Here is a 26,750-nt window from a genome sequence, read left to right on the forward strand (position 1 = left end):
CCCCCTCCAGTCTCCACCCCCGGTTCCCCCTCGCCTCCTCCCCGTCTCTCCTCCCCTCGCCCGGCTCAGTCGGTCGCAGCCATGGCGGAGGGAGGAGAGACGGGGAGGAGGCGAGGGGGAACCGGGGGTGGAGACTGGAGGGGGTGGTCCCGCCGGCCCCGAGCCGGCCTCCGACGGGGCGGGCCCCGCCGCAGCCCCCCGCAGCCCCGCCGGCCGCCCGGGGAAGAGCCGTTGCCAGCGGCGGGGCCGGCGCAGCGCTTTGCCCTTCCTGGGCGGCTGGGTTTGCTTGTGGGAAAGATGCGCGTCCCGCACGTCCCTGCAGCATCTTTGCGCGCTGTCGTTCCCCGAGAGCGGCGCGGGTCGTTCCCGTGTCCGGTGGGACACCGTCCCTTGAATCCCCCAGAAATACTCTCCCCATAAATCCTTTGTCCCATGTAATTCCAAGTGACAGCCCCTTCGGCAGCAGTGGATTTCGGAAACCTCCGTTTCTTCCCTCTGCCATTCTCCAGTGCCCAAGGTCCCCTTCCCAGGGCTGGGAGGGAAGCAGCCAGCTCTCGGCAGAGACTGCAGCAGCTCCCACTGCTCCGTTTCAGAGCAGCCACACTGCGACTGATGAAGGTCTGGAGGTGTTCCTTGAAGGCTGAACCTCACCCACCTCATCCCAGGTGATGCTGGTCAAGAGGATTCCTGACCAAGTGCTGCCTTTCCCTGTGTGCTTTTCCCTCCCTAGTGTGCTCCCATGCCTCTCTGACGTTCTTTCACAGCTGGGCCCCCAGGGGCTGTTGGCTGCGATATTTGTCCCTCAGTGGATCTGATGTCCAGGGAGGAGCTGAGACCTTCCTTTACAAAACAATTGGCTTTATAAGCAAGGGGAGTGATGCCTTGGGGTGACTGCCCATAGGACTGAGCCCTATTTTTAGGTTCTCCATTGCCTGGTGAGGCCCCCAGCAAAGTGTCGGATGGAGCTGGAACCTTTTGCCATCAAACTGTTGGAATCCCACGTGGCTTCTCTGCTGACTCATTAGCTCTGAGTTATTGCTGCACTCCTCTTCCAGCAGGACTCCAACACAGTCAGTTTTCACCATCCAGCTGTTTTGTGACACCTCCCGACACCCGCAACCTCAGAGACCTCCTTCAGATGTGACTGCCGCTGTCTGCGTGCTCTGGAAAGAAATGCCTGCACAGAAGGCCCTTCTCCTCTGCCTGCAGGTGTGCTGAGGTCCCAGGCCAGCTGTGGGCTTGTGGCTCTCACACCACCTGCACTCAGGTCTCTCTGCACCTGTCCCGACTCCTGGTGCAGAACCACATGAGATGAGCACAAGCCCACCCACCCACCGAGCCCATCGCCACCCCAGCTCCCATCCCAGGCAGACTCGCATGGCTGCCCTGCCCTGTGCAGCCCCCAGAAGCAATGGAAGCCAGGCTGGGCTGGACTTAGGGGGCAGAAACGCAGCCGTCTGCATTTATTTTGCCTAACAACAGCGATCTCTCTGTGTATTTTCATTCTGTTTTCCTCGGCTCAGCTGCCTCCTCAATGAAATGTTTCCAAAGCAGCCTGGCTTGGCGGCGTGCCAGCCCCCGGCTGCCAGATGAATGGGCGGAGGAGGAGGGACCCATTCCTCTTCTTGACACAGCATCGCTGCACAAGAGGCCTCTGTTGACATTAGGACTGGCTGTTCCCACTCTTCCTGAGACGATCTGCCTGGATCAGCACACGGGGCCGAGGCAGTGGGTTGACCTGGTGACCAGCCATGGACAGCAGGGTACAGCGGTGCATCCTCCTCTGGGGTGGTGGCACAGCTATGGGCACCAGGGGACCGCAGCATCAACCCCAAGATGTCACCAATGTAAAGAGCCCGTTAAGCCCTTCCAAAACACCCTGTTCCCAGCCCAAAGCTCGACAGGAAGAGAGCTTCGCTGCTGCCTGGGATGTCTGCAGTGAGGAAAAGGCTCTGCCTGGCTCTAGAGGAAAAGAGGCCGAGCAGCATCGATAAGATGAATTGGTTGTCTCAGCAGCACCGGCAAAATGAGCGAGAGAAGCGGAGCCCGTGAGGCTCGGCCTGCTTTGTTTCAATTACAGCAGCTGCCAGAAGAAGAAAATAACCTTGATACTGATGGCGGAGCAGCAGACAGAGGTGCCCTTGTGGGTGCTGGGAGCAGGTAGAGGAGGAAGGGTGAGAAGGAGAAGAAGAGAGAGATGGAGCCAGGGAGCAGGGTCCTGTGGGACCTCGCACACTGATCCCAACCAACCTGACCCAACTCATCCCCATGGGGAGCAACTTCTGACCCCCACATGGAGCCACGTCAGTGGACAAGCCATCCCTTTGCTCCCAGCTCAGGCAGAGGGGGGGTGGACAGGTGGCGGTTCTGTGCAGAGCGGTGCAGGATTGGATGGGCTGTGGGGCTGGGGCAGGCGGGGGGCAAAGTGCAGGGCTGGGGGAATGCAAATCTCCACTGGGCGCTGCTTTATGGGGCCCGTGTAGAACCCCAAACCCCTTCCTAAGTCCCAAAGCAGGTGTTGTACTAAGGGACATGGCTTAGTGTGGAAATGTTGGTGGTAGGTGGGCAGGTGGACTGGATTCCAGCATTGTTGATTCTATGATTCTTGTGCTGGTAGGAAGCCCCACAGACCTCCACCCTCTTGGGGAAAGGACACCCCAAAGGCCAGGGCAGGTAGGGTTCACTTCACAGAGGCTTTATTCATCATCTGGATGTCCACTTCAGCCCATGACCCCCACCCACATCCTCCTCCGAGGGCTGCGGGCTCTGAAGGCAGCCCCTGTTTTCTGAGAGGGGACACGGCCACCATCTTGCGGCCACCCACCACCACTGCACATACCCGTGCACAGGGTGGGAAGGTTGGGACGCAGGGAGCGACGACCCCCGTCAGCACTCCCCTTCTCCAGGCTCACCCATGGGTCCCAGCTCTGCCCCTTCAATCTCTGCCCTGCTGCTCTGTGTGGTGTCAGCCTGCGGTGACCAAGGAAATCCTGGTTTGCACCACGGGCATCATTGAGCACAGAGAGGCAGCAGCAGAGGAAGAAGGGGTAGAACTGACTCTTAGGGCCAAAAGGTCAGCACCTCTGGGTGCCAGAGGGGGATTTTCATCCCTGGACACTGGGTGGAAGCATGACCCACGTGGAGGGGGCTGCATACCAACACTGCTTGTGGCCAGCAGCACAAAGCAAGCCTTTTGATGCCTCTGAGAAGTGAGCCAGCGTGGTGTGCACGCTATGGGTTCTGCCCAGATTAGGGATCGTGTCCCTCTGGCGTCTGCCCCTTGGGATGGAGTTGGCCATGGGCTCCATGGTGGTGGTGAGTGTGCGCAGGTCTGTGGTCCCTGCTGGGCTCTAGGGCTGTCCTGCTGCCAGCCGCATGGTGGTGAGGATGGAGATGGTTGGGTTGGTGGTGGGCGGGGGTCTCAGACTCCTCTTCCTCCTGTTTGGGAAGCGGGGTCAGGGTTGTAGGGACCTCCGTGGTACTGTTGGCCTAGGGAAAACAACACAAGGACCGGTGTGTTATGGCTATCCACCAGGACACTCGGCAGGGACGTCACAGTCCCAGCACGAAGCCAAGTGATGCAGAGCCCAACCCACGGCCCCTGCAGCCCCGTACCTCCTGGGTGCTGTTGGTGTAGAGGGAGCAGTTCCCACAGAAGTCCTTGCGGTGGGTGAAGCGGATGGCAGACTCGACGTAGGGCAGGTGCAGGAAGCTGTAGGGCAGCTGGATGTGGAAGGCCAGGCGGCCGCAGCTAGGGCAGAGCGAGGACGGGCTGCAGGGGTGGCCGGCTGCCTCAACCCCACATCGCCCTCCCAACAGAGAGCCCTCCCGGCACCACGTCACCTGCCAGCATCCACCCCAGGGACAGGAGCTTACCGGTCGTAGACGAGGAAGTCATCTTTGTCACCCCCCAGCAGCTGCCACACATCGGGCTCGTGTGGTTGCTGCTGGAAGACGGGGACACCCGGTGGGGCATGGCGCTGCAGCTCCCCAAACATGGCGCGGGACAGCGGGGCCTGCTCGTTGACGATCATATAACGGACATCGCTCACGCCCTGCTGCCCCAGCCGCTCCCGCAGGGCCCCGAGGCTGTGGGGAAGGACGCACTGAGTGTGGCTGCTGTGCCGTGGCCCAAGATGGCGGCGGGGCGGAGCGGGGCAGGCCTCACCTGCGGGCCTGCTGCAGGCAGAAGTGTCAGCTGGCTTTCAGCAGGGCCACCACAGTCACCTGCCCCGCCGTGCCCTCCATGGGGCTGGAGCCGTTGATCCACCACGCCGGGGCCTCGCGGCACAGACGGCTGCCATCGGCAGCCCCCTCGGAGGCCACGGCCAGCCCCAGGCAGGAGGCCAGCGCCAGCAGCAGCGGCCCCATCCCGGCACCGGGGGTGAGCTGCAGGGGATGGAGGTCAGTGCCCCCATGCCCTGCCTCCCCAAGGGACCCACGCTGCATTGCTGATCCCAGAACCCCAGGTTGGTTTTGGGAGCCCTGTCACCGTGGCCACAGGGGCAGGGACGGTTTAACCTTGAGGCCACCTTGAAGGTTCTCTTGTCCTACCAAGAGCTTTGGGGTGCGCAGACCCTTAGCCCCGATACCCCCAGGGTCCACCCAATGCCCCTTTCGTCCCACCACCCCACAGCCCTTCCCACCCCACGGAGTGCCCCCTCGCTGCAAATTCAATGGGCAGGGGGGACACAGGGCAGGGGAACAACCCGTTGGTGAGCTGGTAGGAAGGATGACCCCAAAGCCAGCCCTCTCCCCCATGAGAAAGAGCCCTCAATACCGCACTCCTCACTGCTGTCCTCCGGCCGGACCCCGCTCTGCTCCGGGCAGCACCCAGCTGGCCCCTGCCTCCCTTTTATCTGCTGACCACTCTCTCCGCCCAGGAGGAGGAGGAGGAGAAGCGCTCCCCATTCACCACCGCCTGCCTGCGGACAGCAACAAGGCCGCCTCTGTCCCCATTGAGGCTCCGAGCTGTGCTGGGACAAAGCGGTGCCTGGTGCTCGGGGAAGAGCTGGGCACACAGCCCTGCAGCCACGTCACTCCAGGCAGGGGTGGGTAGCAGTGCCAAGGGTCTGGCTCTCCCATCTGGGACCACGGCATCCCCAAAATCCTTGCCCTGCATCCTGGGGTGCCACCCAGCTGTGCAGTGCCACGTTTTGCACCCGGAGCCGCCAGGGTCCCTCGTCCTCCTGCCCAGCCCCGCACCGATGGGCTGCGATGGCCTAAAGAGCCGGGGGACCTTCCCCCCCAGAGCACTACATTGGCCCCACACGGACATCTCCACAAATATTTGGGCAGTTTATCGCCTCGGGGATCTGTACAAAAACATGATAAGCCGAGGAAGGGCAGCAGCCATAAACAGAGCGGGGACAGCAGTGTGGGAACAGGACATCGAGAACGGGGCCGGAACGGGGCCCCAAACAAGGGCAGGGGGTAACGGGCCGCCGGGGCACCGCGGGGCCGGGGGGAGGTACAGCCGAGCGGTCCCGCCCGCCGCGCCGCTCCGCACCGCCCCCAGCGCTGCCCGGGGCGGGTCCGGCCCGGCGTGCCCTGCGCTCGGCGTGCGCGGAGCCCGGTGAGCCGGGGAGAGGCGGTGGGAGCGGGGCGGGGGGCTCATCCCGGGGCTGCGGGCTGCCATCCCCGCAGCGCTCCCTGCTCGTCACCCCGCGTGGCTTTAGGACGAGGTCAGCACGGCCCCGTGCCGCTGCGGGGGCTCTGCGCTGGCCTCGGCGGGGGTTACTGCGGTCACCGCTGGCGGGCAGCGGAGCAGTGCGGGACCATTTCGGATGCAGAGCCGCCCCGTGCTCCCCAGTCTGCCCGGTGCATACAGGATCGCCCATCCCTGTTGCAAAAATCACCTCGAGGACAATACGGGAGCATGCTGGGCTGCACCCAAGGCTGAGGGTTGTGTTAAAGGACAGGGGAGCAAATTGAGCCCCAAAGGGTTACGGGGATGGCAGTGTGCTCGGGCAGCCCATTGCAGCTGGAAAGCGTCTCAGAGACACTGATTTAAAACACGCGTTTGAGTGCACGCTCTGGGGTCTGCGCAGAATGGGGACACAGCTCCTTCCCGCAGACAGCGAGCTCTCCCTTGACCTCACTGTCTCCCCTACAGGATGCCCGGCCATGGCCGCCTCGCTGAGCCGCCCGTGCTTCCTGTCCCTCCACGTGCCCTACGGGCAAGGCTGCGCACAGGACCTGGCTGCCGCTTTCCGCTTCCAGCCCGTGGCCGTACGGGAGACACCGCGTGTGAGGCAGCTGGCGCTGCGCCGCGGCGCTGCCGTCTTCCTCCTCAACGAGCGCCTGGCGCCGGCCGGCATTTCCAACCGCGATTTCCTCTACGACGTGGACCCCCGTCCCACCCTGGGCACGGCCTCCAACGTCTGCCTGGAGGTGGATGATGTGCCGAGGCTGTGCGCGCAGCTGCAGAGCCGGGGTTGCACCCTGCCCGTGCCCCCCATTGAGGTGAGAGATGAGCGCGGCTCCGTCACCTACGGCGTGGTGAGCTCCGCCGTGGGCAACGTCAGCCACACGCTGCTGGACCGCTCCCGCTACCGGGGGCCCTTCCTGCCCGGCTTCCAGCCTATGCAGGGAGCACCCCCTGGGGACGGCGTGGAGATCTCCCACTTCGACCACATCACCTACGTGTGCCCGCGGGGCGGCACACAGGCAGCTCTAGAGTGGTACCAGCACTGCTTCGGCTTTCGGCACTTCTCGCTGAGCCAGTGGCAGCAGCCGGCGCGGGGCTTTGTGCTGGGTGGGCACGGGGCCGGCATGCTCCTCCGTGCCCTGCAGAGCTCCCAGGGTTCCGGCTGCAAGCTCGTCCTTGCCGAGTCGCTGTCTGAATCCGTCCCGAACCAGGTGGACACCTTCCTGGAGCAGCACGGCGGGGCAGGCATTCAGCACGTGGGTCTGCGCACGCCTGACATCGTGTCAGCCACCAGAGCCCTGCAGAGGGCGGGCGTGCGGTTCTTCACCCCCCCTGCTGCCTATTACAGTCAGAGGGGCAAGGAGGAGGAGGTGCGGGGTGCCGGGCAGGATCCCTGCACGCTGGCAGAGCTGGGCATCCTGCTGGACACCGCCGTGCATGGGGACAACGGGCAGCTGGGCAGCAGTGCTGGTGTAAGCCCTGCGCAGAGTTACTTGATGCAGATCTTTACCCATCCCCTCTTCTCCGAGGAGACTTTCTTCCTGGAGCTCATAGAGCGACACGGAGCTCCTGGCTTTGGAGAAGGCAACATACGGGCGCTGTGGAAAGCTGTGCAGGTCTACATGGACCAGAGGCAGTAGAGGCCGGCAGCGTCCCTTCTCTCTGTCCCAACCCTGGGACAGTACACTGCAGAAATACCAACTGATAGCCATGGCACAGCTCTGAGCAACACGGTCCAAGGCACTCAACCCAGACACACTCCAATGCTGCAGCACCGTGCTCAGAGATAGGTTCTGGGAGCTCTGAGCAGCTCCCGGAGGAAATGGAGAGGGGTTCCTCCCCCTTAACCAGAGGTGAAGGACCTTCTGCCTCAATTTCACCTCAATCTAATGAAAGTTGTGCCTGCAGCATACGGCTGAGGACACAGCTGGCACTGCCACAACCTCATTGTGGGGGACAAGGAGGACACTACGGACACGGCTGCTTACCAGCAGACATCATCCAAAGCACCACAGGGCAAGTGGCTGCTCCTTCATCACCTAAATTAAAGAATTAACCTGGAATAACTGATGTGGGATTTTTTCTCCTCCTGCTTAAGATTTGCCAGGGTGAGGACAAACGGACCCTTTCCACTGTTACTGCTCAGGGTGGATCATCGCCTAGGCTGGGGCCACCTACCCTTCAGAGCACCCCAAGGCTATAGGGCATCTCAGATAGCAGGGCTGGCACCTGCTATTAGCACTGAGCCATATGCATGGGTGCAGTAACACAGAGACCACTGCACTGCTTTCCCAGTCCAGGCACAAGCAACCTGCTGGCCATCCTCATGTTCAACCACTGGCAGCCCCAGCTTAGTGCTGTGCTGCAATGGAGGCAGAGTCACTTCAAGAAAAAAGATAATAATTAAAAAAAAGAGGCCCTTAGGAGATTTATTACAAAAAACATGGCTCACATTCAGCAAAAAGAAACATAAAAAGGGCTATGGGAATATGGATGTGAGGGTACAACAGCACCACAGTCACTGGCTGCTGGCCCATGCTCAGGCATGTGTGAATGATGGGAACGAGGCCACATCCTTCTTGCTTTCTTCTTGCCAGAGAAACCCCATGGCCAGGGCAAGGGAGTGAGCCCAGCTCTGGGTCGCATCCAGCATTGCACCGGCCCCTTGTACAGCACGTATCCACAGGTGCACTGGGGAAGGTGGTGATGTGCTGATGGCTGTGGGGCTGGAAGAAAGCACAGTGATCGCTATAGGGGCACGGGGAGACCTGCAGCTGCCCCACACAGGACTCACCACAGCACAGCACCTGCTGGTGTCAGCTGCCAAAGGTTTGATCACGGAGCGCTCTGTGCCCGGAGGAAGGAGCGCAGGGAGAGCTGAATCCCTGTGGGGGCGCTGCCTGCTGCCCCCAGCTTTGACTCCCGCTTCCGTTTGGAGGCCTGCAGGACAGATGATGCGGCTGAGCCAAGCCGCAAAGGTGCCCAGGGACACCTCTGAGGCATCAACGGTGGGGGAGGGTGGGTGTAAAATTAGGGGAACCACGGACGGAGCTGGCCAGGCATATCTCCCTGCTCCAGGCTGGGGAGTTCCCAGCGCAGCCCCAAGTCCTTGTGCTCCAGCACAGCACAGGGCAGCCCTGCACACACTGCTGCGCGGCCCACCTTGGCACGGCCGCTCTGCACCCCACGCTGAGTCTCCCGCGCCTTCAGCACCTAAAGAAAGCAAGAGAGTGCTCAGAAACAGATGGGACTCATCCCCAAGCTGGGACTGCCCCACAGCAGCTAGGGGGATGCCAGGGGCACACTCAGCACCTCATGAAGAGAATGGAACATGGAATTCCATTCCATGAAATGGAATCCCCCTGGTACCTTCTTCATGGCAGTGGACACAGCTGAGGCACGGAATTCCTCCTCTGTCACCCAGCGGGATGGGGATGAGGCAGTGTCCAGGACCACATCCCCATCCAGGCACAGAGAGTAGACCACATATGTCTGGTGAATGTGAGAGAAGATGTGGACAACCTGTGAGGGGACAAGAATATGATAAGCAGCATGCAGGGAGGGTTTGAGAACGGTGACATCAGGGAACGGGGATCCTCCCTCTGTGTTGCATGCCCCATAGCACAGCACACAGTGCCTGGCCCCATGCTCACTTCTCCAACGAAGCACAAACTCTCTGTCTGCACAGGCTGCCTTGTCCATGCCTGCAGGTGGTCAGCCAGCACCTCCTTCTGCTGCTCCTCCTGCAGGCCCAGAGCCAGTGGGAAGCTAGGGAACTCCCAGAGCCCAGCCAGGAGCCCTGTGAGAGGGCAAAACAGGGTGTGAACTGGGGGTGCTGAGGCCCATCACAGCCCAGGAGGCTCTTTTCTGCACCCCAGGAGAAAGTGCCATCCCACAACTCCATCCCAGCACCATTCACTGCCAGTGCCCTGCTCCCGCCTGGCCCCGTACCTGAGCTGGGTCTCTGCACAATGAGGTACTCAGGGGCCCCAAGGTGGCCCCTCCGCTCCAGCACACACGTGGCTGTCCGCTCCACTCGTGGCTGCTTCTTTGCTGCTTTGCGGGGGAAGTTGGTGACCCCCAGGCTGCTGTCCCACAGCTCGGCAGCAGGAAGGCACAACAGACAGTCCCCAGTCCCTGTAAACATCAATGCAACAGTCAAAGCACAGCCCAAATGCAAATGCAGAGCTGCCACAGCAAACAACCCAGGTGCTCACCACAGTCCTCAACATCAGGCACCAGGGCGGTCTTTCCAAACAGCTTCTGAGAGGCAGAGGCCAGATCCTTCTCCACCTGTATGGGACAACAGCACGTCCAACCCCATCTCCACATACAGTGACTCCCCAGGGCTGGCACAGGTAAGAATGCAGGACTCAGTATTCAGCCAAGTCTTGCTTGATGCTTCAGAGGAGGTGTGGGGAACCTTCTGTCACCCTTACAGGGACAGGTAGAGGCCTCTGCCACTCACAGACTGTCAAGGGATGGTTTTGGGGGCCATTCTTACCCTACGCCAGGCATGGCAGTGCTCCTTCACTGGGCACTCCCCACACAGTGGGGATTTGGGTGTGCATACAGTTGCCCCCAGCTCCATCAGAGCTTGGTTGAAGTCCCCCGGGCGGCTCCTATCCACCAGGGTATTGGCCATGTTCCTAGGAGAGATGACTGTGAGTGACGTGGGCTTCTGCGTGCAGGAACCCCGTGACTTCCTGAGCCCCTGACCCCCACACGAGTCCCTAACGCTCATGCTCCTCCAGCATCTCCCCTTCAGCTCAGCTCCCCATGGCTCCTAAACGATCCTGCCCTCAGCCACCAACACACAACCACAGCCGCCATCAGCACAGCTCTCCTCACCAGAGGCAGTCAATGACAGCCAGGCTGCTGGTGTCAGCACCGATGCACCGCAGACGGCACAGCACGCGGATCACATTCCCATCCACGACACCGGTAGCCTGAAGTAGGAGTAGGGATCAGCAAACTGCGAGGTGCAGGTAAGGGGCAGGGAGACAGCAGTAATAGGAGTTACATTCCCTCTGGACAGCGCTCACCTGTCCGAATGAGATGGAAGCAATGGCTCCTGCTGTGTATCGACCCACTCCCGGCAGCAGCCTCTGCAGGTCTTCAGCTGTCCTGGGCATGTGACCGGCCAGCTCCAACACCACCTGCAACAGGGCAGCCAACATCAGCTGAGCAGACACAATCTGTACATGTGATAAGGAGGGTGCCCAGCCTCCATGGCCCTGTGCAACGAGCTCAGCTCCAGTAAGGCAGAGCAGGCATGAACCAGCAGCCACCCACGGGGCACAGATTGCTTAGGAAATGCCTTCAGCACCTTCTTTGCTGCCTCCTGCAGGCGCTTTCCTCGTGAGTAGTAGCCGAGTCCTGCCCACAGCTCATTCACCTCCTGCCCCACGAGATGCAGCATTAGGGGGACGCGGGGAGAGCAGTGAGGGCTGCACTCAGCACCACAGTGCTCACCTCCAGCGATGCTGCTGCCAGTGCTTGCAGTGTTGGCCACTTCTACAAGAGGGAAGTGACAAGTTCAGGATGAGGACAGCCAAGTGCTGCAGATGGGAGTCTGCCACAGGCAGAGAGTAGAGCCTCCGAAGCAGGAGGTTTGGGGGGACTGCATGAGGAACAGTCACCTGCATCCAGCGGTTGTAGTAGTCAATCACCATGGCCACTTGCGTCTGCTGAAGCATGATCTCAGACACCCACACTGCCAGGAGCACAGAGGGATCAGGGCAGAGGTGCCAACATCACTTCTCCCAGCATGTGCCCCAGTCACCATGGTGCTGATTCCAAGAACTGCAGCAGCACCCAACCCAGCAGCCCCCCTCCCCATCTACATCCCCAGAGGATCTCTCTCAGGCCCAAAGTTGCCTCTCAGACACCACCAGGGGTCCAAGCAGCTGTTTACAGAAACAGCACTAAAGCCACAGCCTTCACTAGGCTACGTTGTACCCCGTGTCAGGCAGCAAAACATGGGATACAGCCACCCCTGTTCCTCACCTGCATACGCCCGCCTATCGGCATCCGGCTCAACTGCAGCCTGAAAGGGAACGAAGTGGACTGTGAGAGACAAGGGAACACAGCATTTGCTGCAAGGAGACCCGCATACAACATAAAATTGTTCACGCTGCCCTTACCAGCGCCCTCCAAGGAAGGTCCCGCCGGCTTTTGTCATACCAGGTGAGCAGGCGGCCACGTAGGGCATCGATCTCGACGGGGTCGCCGAAGAGATGCAGCGCATGTGGTCGAGCGGGAGCCCCTGTCGGGAGAGCAGAACGGGGGTCGGGTCCCAGCTGGGGCCGCGGGGCTACCCAGGTCCGGCCCTACGCGTTCCCCGCCCTCCCGCACCTTCACGGAGCGACGCGCCCTTCCTGCTGCCTTCCCCAGTCGGGGCCGCGCTGCCGCTTCCCCGCCGCCTCAGCCCCCGGGCGGCCGCCGCTCGCAGGCGGCTCATGGCTGGGAGCCGCGGGACACACGCGCGCTTTTCCCGGGAAAATGTTTCCCTTCCCTTCCCGCGCCCCGCCCCGTCGCTTCTCGGGGACAAATCAGAGCGGGCGGCGCGGACCCGCCTTCCACTCTTGAGCCAATCGCAGCGCGGTGTGAGGGCAGCGCGTTCGCCCCTCCCTTCGGACGAGCCCGGGAAAGGGCGGGTCCTGGCCGCGCAACGGAGTCAACCAGTTTTCCCCGCCCGTTCTCCCGCCAGTCACAGCGGCGGCATCAAGGCCCCGGAGGAGCCGCCCTCGCTAAACGCCCGTTGGCTTAAAAATGAAAATTCCATCAGAAACCGGGCTTCGAGCAGCAGAAAAAAACGTAATAAGCTACCAGATTTCGAGGCCGCCTCCACAGGCCGTCAGTGCGGGGCTCGGGGCCGAGCGGGGTGCGCGGTGGAAGCGGGCGGGCGCGGGGCAGCCCGGCGAGGAAGGCCCCGGGGCGGCGCGTGGGGGAGCCGCGGCCATGGCGCGGGGACAGGTGCCGGTGGTGGACGTGCAGAGCGACAACTTCACGGAGCTGTGGCCCTCCATGGTGCTGGCGCTGCGCACCGCCACCTTCATCGCCGTGGACACGGTGAGATGGGCGCGGCGGGGGTTGCAGTAAGCGGCTGTGCGGCCGGGCCGCGCCGCTGAGCGTCGTTTTCCCGCAGGAGCTGAGCGGCCTGGGGACCAGGAAGGCGCTGCTGAGCCCGTGAGTGCCCGCAGGTTGAGGGGCGGGTGGGGTGCCGGGTCCCCGCCCTCCGGTTGTCGTTGTGGAGAGCGCGGAGGGGGGTCGGTTCCGCGAACTCGGGACGCCTCAGCGGTTGTGTCTCCGGTAGGTGCATCGACGAGCGCTACAAAGCCGTCTGCAACGCCGCCCGGACGCGCTCAGTCCTGTCTCTCGGCGTCGCTTGCTTCAAACAACTCACTGAGAAGGTAACGGCAGATCCCCGGGGCCCGGCCCGGTCCCTGTCATCCCCGGCTCTGAGGGCCCGGTTCTGATCTTGTTCCGCAGTCCGAGAACACGTTCCTCTGCCAGATCTACAACCTGACGCTGCTCTGCACGGAGGATTACGTCGTCGAGCCGCAGTCAGTGCAGTTCCTGGTGCAGCACGGCTTTGACTTCAATAAGCAGTACTCCCAGGGGATCCCCTATCACAAGGGCAACGACAAGGTACAGAGTCACTCCCTCGTCCTGCCTGTGAATCCATGCTCCAGGGCTGATGCCCTCATTCATCGCAGCTTGCTCTGCTATGAGCTGCGCTCCCCTGCAGCCTCCGGCTCCCAGCTGCTGCGTGGGAACAGGAGTGCAGCACAGCCCTTTCTCCTCCCTGTTGTTTTTCATCACTTGTTGCAGCTGCTTCTCCAACTACGTGCGCATTTCCTTGGTCAGAGCACAGCATGGTGTTCTGCTGTAACAAGCTCTGACTTGCCGTTGCACCAGAAGTCCTCAGTGTGTTAAGACTTGATGACTAATTCTTCTTTTAGGGCAATGAGAGCCAGATCCAGAGTGTTCGGACTTTTTTCCTGGAACTCATTCGAGCAAAGAAGCCTCTCATCCTCCATAACGGCCTGATTGATCTCGTCTTCTTGTACCAGTGCTTCTATGCTCATCTCCCAGACAGTCTTGGCACCTTCACCTCTGATCTCTCAGAAATGTTCCCAGCAGGAATATATGACACTAAATATGCTTCAGAGTTTGAGACCCGCTTTGTTGCATCCTACTTGGAATACGCTTACAAGAAATGGTGAGTGGCACACTGCTATTTAAAGCTCTGGGACAAAAAGACAAGGGATTCAGTTTGGTTTCTCTTTCCAGACACAGGACGTAGGTCTTTGTATTGTTCCAGCGCTGAAAAAGGTGTTTATTGCCTCCCAGTTCTAGGCTGGGTAGGTAAGGGTGCATCTTGTAATTTGCTCTGTACAGAGGGCAGCAGCAGAAAGATTTGTCTTCTGCTGGCAGCAGTTTAACGTCATTTAACTGAAAATTGATTCACTGCATGGTTATGGTCCAGCACTGCCACAGGGATACCAGCAGGAATACGTGCTGGCTAGAGAGCAGGGCTGTACCTGCAGAATCTGCCAGCTGTGACAGCTTTGTAAGGGATGATGCAGTTGAAGAATGGGTGCACATCCAGATGCTGACCAGCTCCACACATATGACCCTTGCTTGCCCAGCAGTAACTCCCAGCTGAAGGTTGTGCTCTTGTTCCTCGGCCTCCTGTCTTGCTTCCTGTCCTCAGCACCTCGAGGGTGTCTTTCAGCAGCTGTGTCAGTCTGGCTTCTGATTCTGCTCTTGCTGCACAATCTAAACAAGACCCAGGCAGTGATACGGCCACCTGAATCTATTAAGCCAAAGTCACACTCTGTGCAGAAATGGTATTTTTAGTGACTGTTTTACATCAATAAATTCTATTTTGATATGCCTGAAAATGTTCAAGATGGCTGGCTGTTCTCAGGCACGAGAATATTTTATTCTGACAGGATGAAGATACTTCTAACTGACCTCCTAGGGTTTGAACCCACTGTTCTAGTTATGTTGTCTTCTGAAGCAGTTGGGACAAAACAGTTCTTGCTTCTTCTTGAGATAGAAAGCATTTCTTTGTTGTCTGCATTGCCCAGGTTTGCTCTGTCTGGGTGGTGGTTGCTAGGTACACAATGACACCTCACCTCAGGCATTTCCTCTTTGTCCAATAGTATTATCAAAACTAACACACATCTTAGCTTGGTGTTAAATATGAAGGGCACTGCGTGTCTCTTTCTTCCATAACATCACAAAACACACTGCTGTCTCTGCCTGTATTTAGGCATACAAGAAACCAACACTTAAATCAGCATAAAAACAATTGCTTCTTAAAGTTCTATTCCCTGCACTGTCTTTGCAGCAGGCTGTTAAACTCAAGCTAAACTGAAGCTCAAGAACAAGAAACGAGAGGAGCTGAGAGTTGGCTCAAAGCAGCATGTTTGTACCAGCTCTGTGCTGTGTGCTTTTGGCGAATTAACCACAGTAACTGCATCCTCTTGTGTGTTCCAGCAAGCGAGAGAACAGCAAGCTGAAGGACTCCAGCAGCCAGCACATCTCTGTGGAGTTCTGCAACTACCCTGCCAACATGTCACGCTACATCGACTATCGCCACTGCTCTCTGGAAGAAGCAAGCCACAGCGAGGGAGAGGCAAATAAGGTGCCTGTATGTGAGAAATTCTCAGTAAGTAACATGAATCCCTGCTTCCTACCTGGCCCCACGGCAAAAGCCACACATGAGCAGAGCAGGAAGTAGAAGGAAGGAACCTCCCAGGTGCTATTTGTTTGCTTCACAATACAGGGAAGACTTTCAAGCTTCAGGTGACTTTGAAACTGAAAAGGCAACAACATGCTCTGCTCTGAGGTAGCACATTTCACAGTTTGCATTTGAGGCCAAGGTTCAAAGAACAGATAATATAGCCCTAAAAGAGAACTAGTGTGTATTAACAATACACATTGCTGTCTTGGCTAGGCTTTTTTATTGCTTTCTTGGAAGGGCTTTAAGTTCTAAGCGTTCTCGGTTTGTCTTCTAAGCAAGGAGTGCTTCCTCTTTCCTCCCCCGTAGCTCGATTAGATATAGAAAATATTACCTGTCTGCAGCTCCTGGAATCGTAGTGTGGTGTGATCCACAGCATCTCAAGTTCTGGCACTGCTACAGAGGTTATCAAGGAGCCCACCTGATCCCAGCTGGTTTCACATGCTTCAGGGGAAAAAGGAGTTCTTCTAGATGATGCTGCACATTATTTTCACAGAACAACATCCGTTAGGAAAACATCAGGAACTTTCTCAGCAAACCACCAACTCAGAGTTACTCAGAGCCTTGGTTGGTGACTTCTGAGTATGGCCAAGGACAATGATTGCAAAATCCCCTCGGGCCCCGATTCCAGTGGTTGACCACTCATTGTGAAAAATACCCTCTTGGATGTTTAGTCAGAATTTCCCATTAACATTTCACCTGCACTCTTCTTAAAAAGTGTTTGGCTCCATTTTTTTCCATAACCTCTGCTGTAGGTAGCTGGAGTCCAGCTATTAGCTCTGCCCCATGCCTTTAGGCTTATCTATTCCAGGTGGGAACAAACCCAAAGACTTCCTTAGCCTTGCACTGCATGCACTATATTTCGTCAGCTCTCTTCTGCACCCAGTGCAGTTTGTCAATGCCTTTCCTGTGGTCTGGTGCCACAACTGGACACAGTGCTCCAGCCACAGCCTCACACAAGCCCTCAGTTGAGGGCAATAATTAACTCTGCTCCGAGTGGCAGTGATAGGCTGCTCTAACTGGGAGGCTCGTGGTGACAGACTTCTCTTTTTCTCCCTAGGCCTATGGCTGGTGTCCAAATGGAGTGAAGTGTCCACAGTCTCATAACATTGACCTCATAATTGATGAGGATGATAAGCTTTGTGAGAAAGTGAAGAAACGGAAACACAGGCGGAAGCGTCGGAAAAATGCAGAACCTGAAAAGACATTAGAACAGGAAAGCTCAGGGAAAGAAATGGAGCTAATTCAGAATGGGGAAGAGGAACCACCACGAAAACAGAGCTGCTATGACACTGATGGCAGGCCACGAGAGGAGGAAAACTCCGCTGCTATGGAACCAGAGGGCAGCTCAGACACCAGTACACATGGTGGAAGGCAGGAAGAGGATCTGAGGAGCACTGAAGAAACTGCTGCTGTGAGCCCTTCTGCCAAGGGAAATGCCCATGACAGTGACCAAGTGGAAGGGAAGTCAGAGGTCCTCGCTGGAATGGTCTCCACCAATCACCCAGACATCCCTGAGACTGAAGCAGCATGTGCTGCCAGAAAGCAAAATGCATCCCAGGGGCCATGTTCACAAGTGGGAACCCACCGAGCTGGCTTTGATGCCTTCATGACTGGCTATATCATGGCTTATGTGTGGATGCTTAAGAAACGAAAAAGCACAGGCACTGATGCAGAGCCATGGTGTCCAGACTGTCATAACAAGCTGTACCTCAGTGGGAAATCAGTGCCACTGCAGATAGTGAAAAGCTCGTTTTCTAAGTCTTCCACAGCTCACAACCAGAAGATGAAGTTGGTCTGGGCCACTGGATAGAGCTACAAGACTCCTCACTGAACTGGGTGTTTTTCCCCCACAGTTATTAAAGGGGAACAAGTTTCTTGTCCTCCATTTTAACCTCTGACTAATTAAATTGCTCTCAGTTGGAGTTCCTTCTGGTGTTTCTTAGCTGGACTGAAAGCACGGGTAAGGTTGGAGGGGGGAAACATGCACTTCTCCAACTGCATGCAGGGCAGCAAGTTCTGTTGAGTGCTCTAACCTGACAGTGTTTTGAAATAAAAAACAAAAAACAGACCAGGTTTGTATTTCTAGAAAGACCACATAATAGCTGCTTTAGCATGGGTGTCTCTTCTTGAAGGTGATGAATAGGGTAATTCTTTGATTAAACATAAGAGGAGACAGAGGCCACATCCTCCTCCTCCTCATGTCTTTATCCTTACCATATACAGAGCCTTACTACCTGCTGCCACTTACCCTAGTGGTTTATGGGGACAGATCTTTTCCAAAATGAAAAAGGTCAAACCTGCCTTACAGAAACATGCTTATCAGAAGCAGGCTGTTTCTTCAGCATATGCTATGATTAACGTTCAATCAAGTGTTAGTCTCTCAATCATTGCTGGTAGGGAAATTCCTTATGACTCTAATTACTTCCTGTCTTTCTAAAGAACTTGAAGGGGGACAAAAGACAAAAGGGGTCTTTTGTTTGTTTTAAAAAAAGGCACTGAACATATCCCTCCTTGAGAGAGTTGTCCTGCCTTATATTTGTACTTCACCTTAATTTTGGTTACAACTTAAGCCTTTGCTCCTGTAGTTAAAAAAGGAGAAAGAGATGTTGGGCTAGCAGATTCTAGTGAAGGGTAACTGCATGCAGAACCAAGCTATAGCAGGTCTGTAAACTTCTAACTAAGGGAGTATCTATGGGACGTGCACCAGGATTTAAAAGAACCACACCTGGCTGCATTGCTTCCTGTGCTTCCTGAAGCTATTTTGCGGAGCTAGAACACAGCAGTCACAATGGCAAGCTCCCTGCAGGCTGAGTGCTATCAAAAGCATCTTGCCTTGTTAGTCACAAGTTACTGCCTGCTGAATGCTGTAAGGCAGAGCAGAAAAAAAGGCATTGAGTCATGAATTGAACAGCCTAGCATTTCAATAAGATGCAGGGGAGAAATAAGACCAAATAAGGGTGGCAGTTTTCCTTATTTATAACTCAGCACCAAGTAATAAAGGTATGATCTCAAGACAGGCATTAATATCATCCATAGCTCAAGTGTGTGTTTTAATCAGCTTTTTCTTTTTTTTAACCCAAAGTTGTCATCTTAATCACAAGACTCAACCCTTGATTTTAATTTTATTTTGAAAGCAAGTTGGGAAAGTTTACAAAACCTGACCAAGAAAAAATTATGAAAATATTTAACTGGATTCATCTTTGGTTACTTCTTATTGCAGTTCCAATAAAACATACACCATTTCTACAGCTCAAAAAAAGTCCAAAGGTCAATCAACATAAAAACAAGACGTGCTTTCTTTACATATTCATAAATATCCACAATATTAGAAAAACTGTTTTGCAAAGATTTTTCTTTTCTGGCAGTGTTAACTTACTATTATACACAGGCTACAAACTTCCTCCTAAGCCTTTAATTACAAGTTGAGCTATTTACAGTCTGCAAAATATTAAGACGTAAAACTCCTTCATAAATATGAAAATAGATCATCTTGCAAAGATCTTTAAACTTACTTAATCAAATATCTGGCTGCCCCTCCTCCCAAAAAAAGGGTTATTTGTTTTGCATAGAAATGTAGTGACATGCAATATAAACAATAGCATTAAGTGCAAACAGGAATTATTCAAGTGTCTTTAGTTGTACTGGCAAAAAATACCAATGTTCTGTTACACAATACATTGATGCTTTTCCAGCAAGTGTAAGTCTACTAAAGCCCCTTGTCTGCACTGCTTTTGAGGGGCAGCAATTCACATGCATTCTCTTAGTTGCATTTTATCAACCTGCAACCACAACAAAAATAGCTTATAACAGACATTTCAATGAACTCAACACAGAAAGATTTAAAGCGAATTAAAAACATCTTTGATCTCTTTAGGGAACCTAGCAACGTGTAGAAAGTCTTTTAAAAGAGCAATTGCTCCTCCAAGAAAGTCAAAAACCATGATAAAATCCAGTCACAAGAAAAAACTTTGTCACATCACTATAAAAACAAGGAGTTTGCTGACTGCATATTCAGATTCACGTTCATCAGTAGCCGTCAGAAAATGGCCCCCACTAGAAAAGTGCCCTCAGATGGGCAGAAAACCTAGGAGTATTTGCTAGGTGCAACCTAGATTCAGCTTTGCACAACCAAAGGGATAAGACAGTGTGTGCCAACTGCATCCAAACCCTTGGAAACGCAGGGTTTCAGCAAGCACTTAGCTATTTTAAGACAGCCTTTTACTCCAGTTCACATGCACGTCATCCTTTTTCCCCGCGCGGACCAAGAATGCAGGAAAGGCCTGAGTTGTTATTCCTTGGTATTTCCCTTCCCAACATCTCCATCTCAGAACAAAGAGCTAGCAGAGTTGATAGATGTGCCCCGTGCATGTCAGCTGGCTGTGCAAAGAGTAGACATTTAAGAAAATAAAATTTTAACCATGCTGCTTCGTAAAAGCCACTGAGGGTAGGGAAACATTTAAGAGCCAGTGGTGTGAGAGAACACTCGAGGTCACTGTGATGGCTTCTTAGAGATATCCCAGACCAGACTACACAGATTTTGCAGTCTGTCAGAGAGGCTACAGGCTTCACGAGGTGTCAGTGCTGACAAGCAGGGTAACACAAGCCACACAGAGCAGCCAGAGGCACACACCTATGCTGCTGAGGCTGCAGGACAGCTTCCTTGCAGCCTGGTGATCCAAAATAAACTATTCCTTATTATTGCTTGTTTGTCTGAAGTCACACACCTAAATGCATCTTGTGACAACAGAAGCTGGTGCTGATGATTTCTCTCCTGAAAGATTAGTTTGATAAAAGAAATATATATATATATATATATATATATATGAGGGGTCGGGGAAAAAAAAAAAAAGCAGGCACCAGACAGGCAGGCAGTGGAGTTCTGTTGACTGGTTCCCTGTCCTCAAAGGAATTGACACAATGCAGTGCCAGCCCTTCCAGCTGCTCAGCACACTGCAGACACCAGCACAGAAAACAGGACACCCAACACAAGCTACTCTACAGATCAGCACCTTTGACGGGCAGAGAGGTGTGGGCCAAAAAGGGCAATCTCGGTCAGGATGGGCATTTTTCAAACTAATAACTGTGTAACACAGCATGAACTGTGCAAAGAAGTCAAAGATGATGTGTTTCTCATTTAATTATCTGCAGCCATTGCAAAGAGATAACTGCTGCTTGGGCTGAGACGTATTTCACAAGACAAAGTCACAGTTACAGCAGAATAGTTACCTACACCTCTGAAAAGCTGAGTAACTCAGCCAAGAAAACAAACACACACAGAAAAACATAAGCTTTCTCCTTCATCTTTTCCTTGAGATGGGAGAAGAGTAAGAAAACCTTGCTTTCATCAGGGAGTACCAGCTTACATTTTCCATCCTTGCACAAGAGCAGAAATAACAGACTACCTGGATGACATCCTGGACTCCAAATCCCCCACAGCTACTGCATCACCTGCTCAGTGAGCACGCAATGCATACCTCAGATAGGAATGATAATATAGGCTAAAAATACAAAATCAAACAAAAAAAAAACATGTAACTGTGTACAACAACAGTAGAAAGGGCAGGATTGTTGCACAAATATCACCACAGAACAAGAATCCCCTACATCACATCCCAGACTGGGGATCTCCGATGCTGGTTCCAGCAAGCAGCTTTAAAGCAGATGCTGCTGATTCTTTTACATCTATCTGTTGGTAGAATGAAGAAAAACATTTAAAAAAAAAAAAAATCCTACTCAGAAGTGACAGGAGAAACCAAAGAAGATAACAGCTTCTTTCTGTAGAATTAAAAAAAAAAAAAAAGAGGATGAGTTACTCTTCTTCAGTTTGACAACTCAAAAGCCCATCTGTGAGTTTCTATCTATCCTTACCCAAAAGCTCTCATGTTGCTGCAACACTGCTGGTGGCTTCTCTGGAACAGGGGATTCTTGTCCCCCATCCAACAGTCTGCTTTTTCACAAGTCATTACTACTACATTAGTGCAGTGGCACCAATGAGACGGATGTCCTGCTAGAGAGGGGTCTGAATGCAACCTTCCAACCACAGTGATAGCTGTTCATCTAGAATTTATATTTAACTATTCTGCAGAAATAGATTATGGTACCTTAAAAGAGGAGAGCCCAAAAGCTTAGTACAACTGGCAGTTCCTCAAAAAGGCCAGAAATGACAGTGCCTGGAATCTGGCTCCATTTTTGCTCCCTGGGCAAATCTTCCTCCCACATCTGGGTCGAGGTACATTAAGAGCTGTGCAAGAAAGAAAGTGGTGCTCACTGCATCTTGCTTCCCCATACTAATGCGTTACACATCACTAACAAATCCCAGGGCAAAATGAAACATCAGGGCACAGATTCCTCTTGTTAACTGGAAAGTACTTATCATGTGACTCCGCCCACAGACTGCAACCAACATGAGGGGTTTTGTTTTTGCTGCTTTTCAAAGAAGAGCTTGTTTAATGCTGTAACAGCATTCACAGCAGCTCTGGGACAAGAAAGCATTGCTATCTGCTTAACGCAGCTCTGAAAGATCTGTGCCCATTTCTGGAACAGAGGCTCTGATTCACATACACTGCTTGCAGAATGCTAATGCAAAATCTGCAGCAGTTCAGAGCAGCTGGTCAGTCAGAGGAAGAGGGAAAACCTGCGCGTCACTCTTCCCACTCAACGTGAACTTAAGGCCCCAAAATGCTCCATGCTGGAATCCAAGTCAAACTGTTTGTGTGATGCCTACTTCTGGATACTACCTCTATAAGGTATGGGGCTCACGTGGAAATTCTGGCTGGAGTAGTTTCCCCTCCTAAAGCAAATCAAGGGAGGAAATAAGCATAGCTTGAAAATAGTTAAATCATTAGTCTCTTCAGATGCTGTCCACAGCTACCTGTTTGACAGCCCATTTTCACCATCTGCTGGATCTCTTTCGAGCACAAAACGCAGCGCTACTGAAGAGCAGAGTTTAAGTGACTGGGAACAACGGCTCCCTTGAGGACGTGCTCCGTTTGAGCCCTCTCTTCATATGTCACAAGTTGGCTGTGTGCTGCCACTTGCTGAGATGTTGGAGGACGTCTGAGACAATGGGGCAGTGCTGTCCCCATCGTGCTCCCTGAATGGCCGTGCATCTGTCCTCAGCTCCGTGGAAGGATGGACGCTGAACAGAGGCTTTGTAGACTCCAGCAGTGTATTTTTCAGCAGGCTGTCTTCCACCTCCATCTCTTCAGAAGGGAGACAACCGGCAAACACCTGTGAGGAGTTTTCCTCAGAGTTCAATGAATTCTCAACTAGGAGCCCTTTGTAAGATAATGGCTCAGACTGGGCCAGCGCTAATGGTTGATTACGTGCTGGATTCTCACATGTCTTCTCAGAGTAAAATCCATTTTCCTCCTGGGACACCGGCCCATCCGAACAGTCCATATCCTCCTCTTGTCCTGGTACAGAAAGAAATTCTGGCCTGTGAGGCTTGGCTTGAAACGGGGGAATCTCTGACACACCATATTTACTGCTACTCAGGAGCTTTTGCCGAACCTCTGCACTTAGCTGGGCTGGATCACATCTACTGATGGTTGAAGACAGTCCACTAAACAGGCCATATTCTTTGTGTGCCAATTCAGGAGAGACTGGAAGTGATCTGCATCTCCTCCCAGAAAGGAGGGAAAATTCCTGCCAGTCTGTGCTATATGCCTGCCGGAATTGGGACTGGCTGGCTTTCAGGCAACCACCTGTCTCTGGAGAATGCAAGTCAAACACAAGAGAGATCACGGACTTGCTTGGCATGTCAAAGAATTTTATCTTTCCACCCTTGAGGTCCTCCCGGGCACTGAAGGGATTCACTTTCCGGCCCAGTCCTTTGTTTGGTGTGTAGTAGGGGTCCTGCACATTGATCTTCCTGGAAGGCTTGCGAGAGAAGATATCTGACTGGCTACGTGACAACCAGATATTGCGACGTGGACGGGGTGACTTGGGTGGAATCTTATCGTCCAGGGAACTCAAACGCTTTACTCCTGGTCCTTTTTCAATTGACCCTGAGTGGAAGAAAAGAAATACCCTTAGCTTAAAGGAGCTGTATGCCTGAACGTTTGCTCACTCACAGAGTCTTCATAATGCAAAGAAAAAGGCACATTTCTGAGTTTCCAAAGTACCCACAAACACTTCTGCTGGTTACATACAAGTTCCCGCATGCACACAAGGTCACGCTACTCTTCTTGCTGGTGCAGTATTGACTTCAAACTAGGAGATCAGCAGCCCTGTCCACAGCACCTTTTACATGCAAAGGCAGTCAAAACTGTATTTTAAATATTCTCTCCTCTTTACTCATACCTCAGAGTAATTAAAAGTCATCTTGAAGAACTGTGCAAATGCAAACACAGTCAGTGTCATCTCAGTTCCATAGGCAGTGAAACTGTACTGCTTCTGTATTATTTTATCTTCAAATTTGCTACTCATATTACGGGGGATGTTGATTTGGTAAGACAATATTGTCTTCAGAAAAACAAAAAAGGAAAGGAAATTATAAAAAATCTGATAGGAAGGAAGAAATTTTTGCACTCTTCTATGTATTTTTGGGCTCCTTCAAACCTCCTCATTGCTGTTATACTGACACAGTAGAAAGAACAGAGTGATCTTGGAGAACGATTGCATGCTTTTACATTTACCATCCTGGCTTCCAGCAGAGGTTGCCCAAGATCTCTTGATGATGCCGACCATAGAAGAGAGCAAGTGCAAAAGGAATTGTAAGCACATTTTCACCCTGAATGAAGACTATAATAATTCCATTCCAGCCTTGGTTACGTTGTCCAGTACAGAATCTAAGGATATAGATCTTTAACTCTATTGAGTAGGAGTTTAACTTTATGTTTGTTTGGTTGTTGGTTTTTTTTTGTTTTGTTTTAAGTGTGCATATTTATTTGAATGCACAAACATACACAAATAAATGAAAACAAAAGCTTTATCACTAGAATAGGATAGGGAAATTGTTTTTCTTTAGGAAAAAAAAATGCTAACTTCTTGAGTGTTTGGAACACGTAGCTGCCACCAGCTCTCAAGGTGCCTCTGAAAAGCTGTGGTAGAGCAAGAACAAGAGAGAATATCAGGAAACAATCTCGTGACAGTATTCAGAACAAGGACATATGGATTTCTTCTCTTCCCTTTAAATATTACCATAGTTCACACTGCATGTGCCTTGAAGTTAAGTTGAAGAACTGCACATAGCACTTCTCCAGAAAGATGCAAAATTAAGATGTGCTCTAGAGAAAGAATGCCAGGAAATTGAAAGAGCATTTTTCCTTTTTAACTTATGTCTCTCAGATGCCTCCCACATAGGAGAGAATTATCACATTTATGTGCTCCATGCGATTTCACATACAAAGGTTATTTTAATATATATACAGTTTATACACACACACAAAATACACACATACATATTTTTACTATACTTTAAGTTGCCAACACCAAAATCTGCTAATATAGAAGAAATCTAAGTCAGAACATCTACCACAAGAATTGCTTGCAGTTTGCTCCCCACACCAGGTGGCACTAGACAGCTTTAGAAAAAGCCCTTCGAGGCCAGCATTCCCAAGAAAATTGGCTTCCCCAGCTCTAATGTACTTTGTAATACTCTTGCATCTTCTCTGCTCTTCTTCCTGCAGAAATCTAAGTAGCTCCCAAGCATTACATGTATATCAAAGAAACTGCATATAATGCACTAAGAGTAGCAGGGATAAAGCAAAATTTATGAATTTTAATGTACTTTCAGCAGCTTACGTTCCCAAATGAACCCGTTTCCCTCCCAGAGCTTGTGGGCACAGCCTTTTGATGAATCTTAAGAAATAGCTGCTCTTTCCCAAAGGACACTCCTCAGTGCACAGTGTGCACCACTGTTCCAGAATCATTTTCAGACTTTGGGTAAAACAATTCACAACATGTACATAATGCCACACATCTGCAATCATAGTCCTCAAAATACAAAACGCTGCACTCTTTTGCTATTAGCCTGCAGCAATCTTTGTGCAAATGCAGACATTTACCTTTGGGTTTTCTTTCGTTGTTGTCAAGATTCAAAAACTTTCTGTCTCTCTCAGAGTCCTCGTTTCTCAGGCGGTTTAAAATCTCCTCCAGTGTTTTGACAATATCAGCAAATGAAGGACGCAACTTCGGATCCATCTGTGAACGCACAGAAATCAGATTGTTTCATGTGGGCTCATCCATGCTATTCTATCTACGGAGTTGACAGGGAGAAGAATAACTTGAAGGAACTGGGGAAATTCAAGACTGTTTTTAGCAGTGTGTTGCCTCTTCAAAAAACCCACTAAATAAAGCAAGAGGAAAAGCAGTGCTCTGTTCTAGTCCATGTCTATTACACTTCTCACAGAACTATCAAGATGAAAACTTTCTATCATTCTATGATGGAGACAGTTGAAAAAGAAAAGGTGGCAACCTGTTAGATTCAGGGTTTATGAGAGGGGTTTTGTTTGTTACTATGTTTCCCCATGTATTATATATTTATTTATTTTAGATGGTTAAATACAGTAGGTAGCACTGTCTAATTCAGCCGTTGAGAGTTAACCTCATTACACTATTAAAGAGATTCCACTTGACCCGATTCTTGCCTCCAGCCCTCTAAAGGCTTTTTCAGAGTGGACAAGCTCAGACATCACTGCTAGTCAAGGAAACAGTGATGCTTTGTAAGCAAGAAACCCCAGAAGCCTCCCTGATACTACTTTGCAGGTCCCTATGAGATGGATCTTTCTGAAAAGAACTGGTATGACTGGCAATGACAGAAGACCTTCTAGTAACATGGGGTGAAGGGCTGAAAATTTACAGATACACTGATAAGCAAAACAGCAACAACAAAAATCACACTTGCTTTGAGGAACTCAAAAATAGAAGTGAAGTTGTCCTAATGCAGCAGATGGAAATGCCTGGCATAAAAACCCATCATTTCCTGCTTTCCCAGTTTCACTGAAAAGGTAGGGCAAGAGGAAACACTAAAGCATATATTCTTTACTCTGACAAATGTAGATTTGTCTAATCTTTGGAAAGATTAGACAGTCACTGCAAGCTGCAGAAAGAAAGAACAGGTCTCTATTTCTTTACTTTATAATAGTGCGAGGGAAGATCCGAACAGCAGCAGCAATGGAAAAGTGACTCAAAGCAAATCTGCCTTTTCCATTCCAAGCACTCAGCTGCTGATCAAATGGTCTAGAAGGTTCTTCCTCACGGCTGCAGTTCTCCAGAGCTTAGCTCATGCTGGTAAGCTTTCTGCATGTTCTTGCAGGATTCATGCAAGTAGGCTTACAGTTGCTGGAGGAGCCATAAGTTTCAGACTTCCTTGCATATTCTTCTTCTAAAAAACAC

At 52.5% G+C, this 26,750-nt stretch overlaps 5 protein-coding genes across 6 annotated transcripts in view; 2 read left to right on the forward strand and 3 right to left on the reverse strand.

The window, feature by feature from the left end:
• Positions 1-2,674: 2,674 nt before the first annotated feature.
• Positions 2,675-4,985, reverse strand: LOC122160777 (selenoprotein Pb-like). The gene is made up of 5 exons (XM_042819649.1): positions 4,781-4,985; positions 4,169-4,389; positions 3,877-4,089; positions 3,616-3,751; positions 2,675-3,489 (listed from the first exon to the last, which is right to left on the reverse strand). The coding sequence occupies exons 2-5, from the start codon at positions 4,369-4,371 to the stop codon at positions 3,250-3,252; spliced, it is 792 nt and encodes a 263-aa protein (XP_042675583.1). The 5' UTR covers positions 4,372-4,389; positions 4,781-4,985; the 3' UTR covers positions 2,675-3,249.
• A 755-nt stretch (positions 4,986-5,740) lies between these two features.
• HPDL (4-hydroxyphenylpyruvate dioxygenase like) lies at positions 5,741-7,705 on the forward strand. Of its 2 annotated transcripts, XM_042819502.1 has the most exons (2): positions 5,741-6,465; positions 6,583-7,705. In XM_042819502.1, exons 1-2 carry the CDS (start codon positions 6,052-6,054, stop codon positions 7,288-7,290), a joined length of 1,122 nt encoding a protein of 373 aa, XP_042675436.1. In that variant the 5' UTR covers positions 5,741-6,051; the 3' UTR covers positions 7,291-7,705. The 2 variants fall into 2 exon arrangements, with proteins under 2 accessions (XP_042675436.1, XP_042675435.1); XM_042819501.1 differs by having other exon boundaries at positions 5,741-7,705.
• A 348-nt stretch (positions 7,706-8,053) lies between these two features.
• On the reverse strand, positions 8,054-12,113 carry MUTYH (mutY DNA glycosylase). The gene is made up of 15 exons (XM_042819531.1): positions 12,008-12,113; positions 11,797-11,918; positions 11,660-11,699; positions 11,293-11,366; positions 11,126-11,167; positions 10,980-11,051; positions 10,696-10,809; positions 10,502-10,599; positions 10,155-10,299; positions 9,868-9,943; positions 9,602-9,787; positions 9,304-9,449; positions 9,020-9,172; positions 8,813-8,863; positions 8,054-8,590 (listed from the first exon to the last, which is right to left on the reverse strand). Exons 1-15 carry the CDS (start codon positions 12,111-12,113, stop codon positions 8,486-8,488), a joined length of 1,530 nt encoding a protein of 509 aa, XP_042675465.1. The 3' UTR covers positions 8,054-8,485.
• A 500-nt stretch (positions 12,114-12,613) lies between these two features.
• TOE1 (target of EGR1, exonuclease) lies at positions 12,614-18,424 on the forward strand. The gene is made up of 7 exons (XM_042819109.1): positions 12,614-12,724; positions 12,801-12,841; positions 12,969-13,065; positions 13,145-13,303; positions 13,618-13,877; positions 15,164-15,335; positions 16,468-18,424. The coding sequence occupies exons 1-7, from the start codon at positions 12,614-12,616 to the stop codon at positions 17,218-17,220; spliced, it is 1,593 nt and encodes a 530-aa protein (XP_042675043.1). The 3' UTR covers positions 17,221-18,424.
• Positions 18,425-18,520: 96 nt separating this feature from the next.
• The window catches only part of TESK2 (testis associated actin remodelling kinase 2), a 68,677-nt gene continuing 60,447 nt past the window's right edge, over positions 18,521-26,750 (reverse strand). The window contains exons 10-11 of the mRNA XM_042819107.1: positions 25,421-25,556; positions 18,521-23,419 (exon numbers count right to left, since the gene is read on the reverse strand). Coding sequence (XP_042675041.1) covers positions 22,413-23,419; positions 25,421-25,556 — 1,143 coding nt within the window. The 3' untranslated portion in view covers positions 18,521-22,412. The remainder of the gene's footprint in view (positions 23,420-25,420; positions 25,557-26,750) is intronic.

This window comes from Centrocercus urophasianus, unplaced genomic scaffold (genome assembly GCF_019232065.1).
Source record: "Centrocercus urophasianus isolate 14NV4802_14NV808 unplaced genomic scaffold, USGS_Curo_1.0 seq_18, whole genome shotgun sequence".
Classification (NCBI taxonomy): Eukaryota; Metazoa; Chordata; class Aves; order Galliformes; family Phasianidae; genus Centrocercus; species Centrocercus urophasianus.

Excerpts from the sequence above, each read along its gene's own strand:
- MUTYH (XM_042819531.1), bottom strand. The coding sequence starts at position 12,113 with ATGAGCCGCCTGCGAGCGGCGGCCGCCCGGGGGCTGAGGCGGCGGGGA. Across the intron at positions 11,919-12,007 it reads GGGCGCGTCGCTCCGTGAAG|GGGCTCCCGCTCGACCACAT; the intron begins GTGCGGGAGGGC and ends CTCTCCCGACAG. Across the intron at positions 11,367-11,659 it reads CGATAGGCGGGCGTATGCAG|TGTGGGTGTCTGAGATCATG; the intron begins GTGAGGAACAGG and ends TGCTCCTGGCAG.
- HPDL (XM_042819501.1), top strand. The coding sequence starts at position 6,052 with ATGGGGACACAGCTCCTTCCCGCAGACAGCGAGCTCTCCCTTGACCTC.
- TOE1 (XM_042819109.1), top strand. The coding sequence starts at position 12,614 with ATGGCGCGGGGACAGGTGCCGGTGGTGGACGTGCAGAGCGACAACTTC. Across the intron at positions 13,304-13,617 it reads ATCACAAGGGCAACGACAAG|GGCAATGAGAGCCAGATCCA; the intron begins GTACAGAGTCAC and ends TTCTTCTTTTAG. Across the intron at positions 13,878-15,163 it reads GAATACGCTTACAAGAAATG|CAAGCGAGAGAACAGCAAGC; the intron begins GTGAGTGGCACA and ends TGTGTGTTCCAG.